The 8,469-nt window shown below is 39.0% G+C and overlaps 1 protein-coding gene across 1 annotated transcript in view; it reads right to left on the bottom strand.

The window, feature by feature from the left end:
* LOC113204993 (S phase cyclin A-associated protein in the endoplasmic reticulum) overlaps window positions 1-8,034 on the bottom strand; it is a gene marked incomplete at its 3' end in the record, with an annotated part of 45,429 nt that extends 37,395 nt beyond the window's left edge. Inside the window, 18 exon segments of the mRNA XM_052265063.1 lie at window positions 65-297; window positions 375-606; window positions 688-914; window positions 990-1,202; window positions 1,278-1,510; window positions 2,401-2,460; window positions 3,176-3,314; window positions 3,397-3,532; window positions 3,617-3,972; window positions 4,058-4,461; window positions 4,614-4,731; window positions 4,819-4,945; window positions 5,031-6,094; window positions 6,174-6,320; window positions 6,402-6,505; window positions 6,635-6,787; window positions 7,157-7,357; window positions 7,913-8,034. Coding sequence (XP_052121023.1) covers window positions 65-297; window positions 375-606; window positions 688-914; window positions 990-1,202; window positions 1,278-1,510; window positions 2,401-2,460; window positions 3,176-3,314; window positions 3,397-3,532; window positions 3,617-3,972; window positions 4,058-4,461; window positions 4,614-4,731; window positions 4,819-4,945; window positions 5,031-6,094; window positions 6,174-6,320; window positions 6,402-6,505; window positions 6,635-6,787; window positions 7,157-7,352 — 4,142 coding nt within the window.
* Between the last annotated feature and the right edge of the window lie 435 nt (window positions 8,035-8,469).

The raw sequence follows: 8,469 nt of genomic DNA, 5'->3' as shown, positions 1-8,469 counted from the left end.
AGTTTGATAAATATTTTACATATGGTAAATAAAATGAAACTTTACAATGAAACATTTCACTAACTTGGCTGTCATTCTCAGGCGTAACTTTTTGGCTCGCTTCCTAAGAGCTTGTTGTCTTTCTTTATGACGTTCTTGCTTTTCATCAACACAGTCGGGAGGTGCTTCCGCAATATGATCCAAATCTTCTCTAGGGCTTACATTAGTAGAGTTGTTACGTCCACCAGATGACTTTCGTAGAGCTTCTTGGTGGCTCTTCCCTCGCAAGTGACTCAAGAGATACACCTCGGAGCCAATCTAATAACATAAAATATGACCAACAGCTAGTACCTCAGCTCAAAAGCCACAGTAGTAAAAGTTAACTAAACTCTTACCAGAACATTACAAAGGGTGCAAAGTTTCTTGCTCCGATATGGTTCTAAAGCAGGTGCAGCATCATCTGCGTATCGCAGAGCTGCTGAATCCAGAGCTCTCTGACGAATGTGTTCAATATTCTCTTCGTGTCTACGAGCTGAATCCTCCTGTTTCTGCTGTATTTTTTTCTGCAGTTCTTCCTGGGTAGCCAGTTGCGCTGCATGCAAGGCAGAGAGGCGTTCCTCTCGATCTCTGAAAAATTGAAAGGCTTCCAGTGAGTGACAATATATTAAAAAGCGATTGCCATGCTTTTCAAACCACTGAAAGATTCACCTGGCTTTTTCTCGAGCTGCTTCCTGCCTCTCTTTTTCTTTCTCTAGCTGCTCCCTATGAATTCGCTCAACTCTTCGTTTACGGCGTGCTTGCATTTCTTCTAGCTTTTGTAATCTTTCTGCTTCTAGGGCTTTCTTTCTTTCCTCAACAGCCGCCTCTTTTGCAGCTTTTTCCTCCTGTTTACGCTGCCTTTCTTCAGCAATGCCTTGCAATCTTTCCTCTTGTTCCTAAACACATATAAGAAGTTTAAGGAAAGACATAGACGGACAGAAATATTGACAGTTGACATTTTTGTGGTTTACCTGACGAAGTGCTAGAAAATCATGCCTCTTATTCTGAGCCTCTAGCTCATTGATGAAGGCAATTTCCTTTAATTTCTCCTCTTCATCATGAGCCTTCCGCTTAATGGACTTTAGATGCAAGTTCCTGTTTTCTTCAGCGCGTTTCAACTTATTTTCAAGGCGAAGACGTCGATCTTCAGTGAGTTGTTCTTGGGCTGCTTTCACTTCTCCTACCTGTACATTAACTCAATGAGCCACAAGAGACGAAAAATCAACAAGACCAGGTCACTACCCTTATAGATAGCGAACCTTATTTAGGAGATCTCTAAGCTTTTGACTCTTTAACTGAAGCAGTCTTTCTCTTTTAAGTTGAGCTTTCTCCTGTCTTGCTTGGAAACGCCGTAAAGTTTCTGGGAGGGTAGTGGCCCGCGATCGTGAAGGACTTGAAAGCTTTTGATGAAGTTGCAAAGCTCTTCCAGGATGTCTGGCGACCAGGGCTTCTAACTGCTCCAAGGTGTCCATACGTTCGGCCCAAGAGAGACCTGTAAGTATGTTTTGTTTAGTTAATTCTTATTAACTTTACTATCTACCTATCTACAGAGGATTGAAGGAAATCAACAAAGGAAACTAAACATTAAAACCAACAAACTTTGTTGCAAAATATTACTTAAGACATTTTTCTGTATATGTTTTAACAATTATTACCTGTAAAAGAATGGAGATAAAAACACAAGCAAGGCAAAGGTCCATTAGCAACCAGCACTCTTATACTCTCATATGAGCCCTCACCAAAAAAACAAAAACATGTTAACCAAAAACAAATCTTATTCCATGCAAAACATTTACACATTCTAAGCCCCTTGAGCATTATAGATTTTATTAGAGAGATATTGCCAAAGTTGATGACATAAATTTATGCAGTGCTTGATAAAAACTATAAACTGCAACACCATCAAGTAGTTGAAGCACAGTAAAACCAATGTTGCATCACTTAAAGCAGGTGACTAACACAGTTAGAAATTTCCCAAGCCTTGCATAGCCAAAGATTCTTTCCTCTTTGTAGAGGTGTATATATGATTAGTACAAGCTCCGAATTGACATTCCTGTATCCAGCCATCCATTTCTTGCGATAGCTAAATTGTATAATAAAAAGGACATTTATAAAGAAACAGACTGAAATGAACAGCAAGAGCACCAGCGAGCAAAAGAACATTTCCAAAACCCATCACCAAAACATCAAACTTGATCACATAAGATGATGGCCATTGCACAAAAAACACAGGCGAGCAAAACCATAGTGCCCTTGCAACAAATGAGCACAGAAATGAGCAACAAACTGGAGAGAGCTGTCTAGCGGTCCTCCCGTTGCAACGATTTGCGATGCTTTGCGAGCACTTAGGTGTGAGTGAGGCCATACAATGCTATCACGAACCTCTGGCTGAAATTTCTTCATACTTAATAATCCTCTCCAAACGCTCCTGCCAAATCCTGTCTAGCATACATATAAAATATAAACCAAGATTATCACAAAATAAAATGAATTTAAGCTAAAATCAAGCTTACTCTCATGTAGAGACATGCATAAATACTGGACAAAGTCAACAAAGTGGATGAAACATTTCATAAGCAGGATGGATTTTGAAACGTCTACTTCCCACTTATGTGCAAAATACCTTGTACTTGACAAAAAGCAGCTTTTGGTCTGGCCAATATACATACCTAATACTATTTACAAAAGTTCAAAACTTTAAAACGTACAATTTTAGATACAACATAATAAGACTACAAACTCCAAAGAGATCTTTGAGGCTTGTAACACCAAGATTAAAGAAAAGGAAAGTAAAAGGTGTACCCCAACCTGTTACATGAAACATTAGTCTGACAACTGATAAATTAAGAGGCATATGATAAAAACCGCAACCATGTCAATTTAAAACAAGTAAGGAAGGTAAATTTGAGATATATTAATGTGCTCACCACAATTATTTTTTTTAATCTATAAAGTGACACATGTTAATGTGCCAAAAGCAATGGTTCATTTAAAAAAATAAAAAATAGCAATTTTTTTGTACTTTTAAATGTGTGAACTGTACTACTTAGCATGCACACATGCCAAAGAACATCAAACTTATCAGACAAATTTGTCTTACAATACAATAGGTTGAATTTAATTAATTAAACAAATGAACGTAGAAGAGAGAACTTACCTTCTAACATATTTTCATAACGAGCTTCAAGAGACATTGTGTCTATTTCCACATCTACATCACGTGGCTCGTCACCACCAAGCAACTCTTCCTCCTCCTCTTCCTCTGTGCCAATTTGAGTCTCCCCATCAGTCTCGACCTGAACAGTACAAAACTGACAATAAACTAAAATTCAATAGCGCAGAATGTTGTTTCAAAATGAGAAACTGAATTCACCGCACCTCAACCTCAAGCTCAGCAGACTGCAACTCATCGATCTGCTGCTGCAGTTTTACTTCCTCTTCATATAGTTGCTGACTTTTGCGTTCTTCCTCCTTTAGCAGAGTTCTTTCGGCTATAAGATCTTCATCATCAGATCTAGGCAAGTTGATACATAACATAATGATCAAATAAGAAAAGTTTATAACAATAAAATAAAACTGCAATAAGACAATAACATACATCAGACGGTCAATTCCACCATCACTGTCACGTAGGAAGGCCAAGCTATCTGAGGCTGAATTGGTTGGAGTAGTTGGAGTTGCAGGAGTGGTCGTTGGTGTCATAGTTGTTGGTGTTGTTGTTGAACTTGTTCTAGGTCCCACAGATGATTCATCACCACTCAGTTGAGTATCAATTTCAAGATCAACTGGTTTATTTCCATTGCAAGACTTCCATTGCACTCTATCGAACTTGACACTATCGCTTCCGTTGGGTAACTTCAAGTTTTTTTCTTGATTTTCCTTTCCTTCACTTGACCCATTGGTTTGTTTTCCCACAACCTGTGTGCCATTCTTTGGTTTTAAAGAACCAGATTCCTGTTAGAGACAGAAACAATCAACAAAATACAGATATTTTTTATCTTACCTTTTTTGTAAATTTTGTGAAACACAAGAAACATACCTCAGATTTTGTTTTTGAGGGTGCATCACAGTTTTCTTTATTAAGATCTTTTCCAAACTTTTTACTCACCAGTTGTCTAGTGGTATTATTACAACATTTTTCAGATTTTGATTTAGGATTCATAGACGAGTCTTGTGACTTTGGTTTAGGAGACTTTTTCAGCTTGCTAATGTCAGGAGCCAAGACCTCCACCTTTTCCAAATGCCTTCCACTGGCTGAAGTGTCTTGGGAATTCTGCTTACTTAATGGATTCTTCAACACAGCAGCTTCATCATCATCATCAACTATTATTAAAGCAGGAAGAGACACAGCACAAGTTGGTTTGTTGAACCTATTTTTTGGATTGTAGTTGCCACTCAATCGCCACCTGGATCTGTTCTTGACTGTTTCCCATCCTGAATCATCTGTTATAGGAACAAATTCATGAGTAACAACTTACGAGAGAATACAATTTTATCATGTCAGAGACCAGCAATAATGAAATCAGAGCTTCTGACTCCTAAGCTTTGCTTGCCATCAAGTTTGAGCACAAGCAAGCAGCAAATTAGCTTCTTACCACCAGTTTCATTTTTCTTGTTCCCCTCCTGGACTACAGTGTTCTGGAAACTCCTTATTTTTTCTCTTGCTTCCTTTTGATTGACTGAGCCAGACTCAAAAGAGGAAGTGCCTCTTAACTGTAAAAATGGGTGTTTTAAAATTGAGAAAAATAGAGACATTGAAGAAATAAGGAAAGCAAAGAACACAAATAAACATCAAACTACCTGTCGAGGTGCCCCAGTACGGTTGTTGTGATTTGGTCTGTGAGGTCTGCTTACTTCAGCTACTGTTCTACTACGTTGCAGTTTCGGTGGAATGGAGGAACGACCCGCCGCTGGACTTGCTGATGACCTGAATATCATGGAATACCAAAAAATTATTATATCACAAATGCTGAGCAACATTATGAGGTGCTTTAATCCAAACTAATATCTACCCAAGTGAAGAGGGTCTGCTGACATTCCTTTTCACTACACTTGCTGTAGATGGTTTATTAACAATAGAAGCCAGAGAGGCTTTTGGTGGATTACTCGTGGATGAAGCAGATGGTGAAGGGAGCACAGCTTTAACAGTGGGGGGCCCCAGAATAGGACCACCCTTAGGCACGGAGTTACAGGAGCTTGAGGAGGTCCCAGTTGGTCCACTAGCCAAAGGAGTTGCCTTTGAGCTGGGATTAACAGTGAGGGATGCACCTTTAGAAGATACACTTGGATTTTTCATGGTTGCAGTAGGTGGTACTCTGATACTGGACATAGAGGGAGCTTTGGTAGCAACTCCAGCAAATGTTGAAGGAGAGCCAACAGCAACTGTCGTACGGAGTTGGTTTGTTGGGGCAAGAGACATAGAGGCTCTTCCTACCGAACCTAGATGGAGCCTAGCAGCCCCTGGTTTTGAAACACTGATTCCTGAAGTCCCAACGCCTTTATCAACCATTGTTGGGTTACTACATGGGTCTGAGCCCAATTCCTCCAGTTCTGGGTCAGTCTGACAGGCTTGGCTAGTCATTCCTGCAGGCAATGTCTCAGGGAGTTCTTCCAAAGTGTCATCTGGCAACATTTCATTCACAACCGGTTCATGATTGCTGCAGGCTTCTCCATTGACAGTATTTGTGTCACCACTAGGACAGACTTCTTCACCCTTGGCAGGTTCTTCTTTGACAGGAAGTTCATTTGATTTTGATGAGTGTATTCCTGTCTCAATTGATGGTCCGACCTCATCAGTAGAGGGAATGATATTTAAGAAAACATCTTCTTTATCATTTTCAACTGTCTGATTATCAGCATTCGCAGAGCAGATTCCATTGCAAGATACAGGTGTTGGGTCAAAAGTAGCTATTTCCTCACCTTCAACAACAGGTATTATAGGGCTACATTTCCCTGTTTTAAGAGTGTCACATGCTTTATCTCCACCTGCTTTTGATCGATCTTTGTCGTTTGGATCACCAAAATTGAGTATTCTTTTGACAGGACTGCTGAATGTTGGCAATACATGCGTCTGAATCTGTAAAGATAACATAGAAGCTCCAGAAATTCATCTTTTTAGGTACGACCATAAAAGATCAAAAGGTTAGATAATCTACCTTGCCAGGTGAAGACTTTCTCACTTCCCAAGCAAGGGAATTAGGTCTTTGCGGTGGTGGTGTTTTTTCATATTCCCACTTCAGACGAAACCATTCAATCAAATTATGAAAATCTTTGGTAAAGTTTTCCAAAACTAATATTACTTCCTAGAAACAAATATGGCAGGTTAGGCATACTGCATGGTGCAATATTCAGAAGAATTACTTTTATTATCACTATTTACAAACCTTGCATTCTGATACACTCTCGTCAGTCTCACAGGTCTGATAGATCTCATCTACAGCTCTTTGCAGGTTTCCAAATAAGAATGCCCAGTATCTTGCTTGCAATTCTGAAAAAGTGAGATTAAAATAAAAGTCAAACACGAGCAGTCCATTAAAATATACAGTTAATAATAACAATAACAAGAAGTAATAATAAAAACAAAATGTAGCAGACAGAATTTACTATCTCAACATACCTGATCTTTTGTCCCTCCCAGTTGAAGCTGACCGTACTCTTGAACCGGGAGTGGATGTGTCAGGTGCTCGTTTTGTTGTTCTGAGGGGTGCTTCATCTCTTTTTAACTCTTGCACAGTACGTGGAGAAGAAGGTGGCTTCCTAGAAACCTTGCCTGCAAATAGATAATAATCAAAACAAATTGCAAAAGGATTACAAGCTAGACACTTAAGTTACAAAACATTTGACTGAAATACCCATAGTAAGGGATAAGTTGAGAAGGTTAAGAGACCTGGCCCACTGACTCAACAAAGAGGTGGTGAGTGTGTGGGCGGAGACATTGGCCACTTGTTAAGAGGAGGGGGAATAAAGAGGTGGGGGAACACAGAAGGAGAAGCAATGATTCAGAGTTTGGTAAAATGTTAATGAAGAAGCAATAATTGTATTAATTATTAAATGTTGCTGTAATTTTTAGTGACACTTTACGTCTTAAGCATAGGTACAAAGGTGTAACTAACAGGCGTTGTGCTGGAGATTATCTTACTTGAATCTATTTGAACCATATCGCAAGGTACACTGAAAGCAATCAGGTTTCGAGCAGCTCTTCCCTCTTCTTGCACTAATAGTCGGACAGGATTGTCAGATTTACTGTCAAAGATAATCTTTCCAATGTCAGAACATTTTGTGAGCTCGGAAGAACTGCATTCCTGTACTTGAACTTCAGAAGGGACTCCCTCCATGCTACCTGAAATTTAAAAAAACATCCTGATAAGGATAATGCAAAAAGAAACAGTATCAGACAATAACAATACAGTAATAATTAATTAGGCAATAGGGGGACCACACTCAACCACAGAGCGAAAACATTCTTGATCTAAATACAAGTTAGACACCAGACACAAAGCATAGGTTTGAAATAAAGTGGGGGATAGATTTTTAATTAATTAAGGGTGTAGATATTTTGATGTCATAAAGTCTATTTAAAAATGGAAGCAATTGAATCATGTTGGCCAGTACAGTCAGAATGAAGCTGTAACAAATAGTATATTTAATAACAAGAACTCTGACCACATTATTTAGTTAGATAAAAGTAATGATGAAGGTATAATTGAGTTTTTAAAAAAGAAAGTTTTGATGAAACGAATTGAATAGCTGAAAACTAAGTAAATGCATTTTCTGAACCAAGCGTTTCCAACCTCTAAACTGTTAGGTGTCCTTGTAAATTTAGAATCATGTCAACGCAAACTACCACCCAACTAACATCTAATGGAATCAGCACGTTTTATTTGAGCGAACTTACATAGGAGTCACGAATAGACAATTTTTAACGATAAGAGAAAACGGAGTTTGTGTCCAGTGACATTGATTCAGCCATCTTTGTTTTGCTTCTGCCTTGAGCTTTGTTTATATCGTTTCGGAAAAAAACATTTTCCTTTTTAGTTTCTATCATGTTTTTTTGGGAGTTGAAGGAAACCATGGTGTAACACTTGTATTTATTGTTTTTTTCTGTCAGTTCTTTGTCTTTTTGTACCCTAAATTCTTAATCTTCGATAAGAACAAAGAGTTGAAAGTGTTTGCGGTAAAGTTCAGAGAGTGGCAGCACTGCCGCGGCATTGAAATGTTTTCAAATTGTCGACATAAACAGCTGTTCAACAATAGTTAGATCTAGGCTTTATATGCTCAACAAGACGCGTCATGTGTCCGACTTCACATTGGTGGTTATCGTGAATGTCACTTTCCCACGGAATTCGCGTAAGAAACGTTGGAGTGGCCCTCCTGCCCTTTCTCCAACATGTCCTCAAGGACGGGAGTGGGGAGCGGGGGTTGTGGGGGCGAGGCCGGCGGCAGAGGATATAC

Source organism: Frankliniella occidentalis, unplaced genomic scaffold (assembly GCF_000697945.3).
Source record: "Frankliniella occidentalis isolate FOCC.00 unplaced genomic scaffold, Focc_3.1 Scaffold23, whole genome shotgun sequence".
Classification (NCBI taxonomy): Eukaryota; Metazoa; Arthropoda; class Insecta; order Thysanoptera; family Thripidae; genus Frankliniella; species Frankliniella occidentalis.
This window is presented reverse-complemented; position numbering and strand designations above follow the sequence as displayed.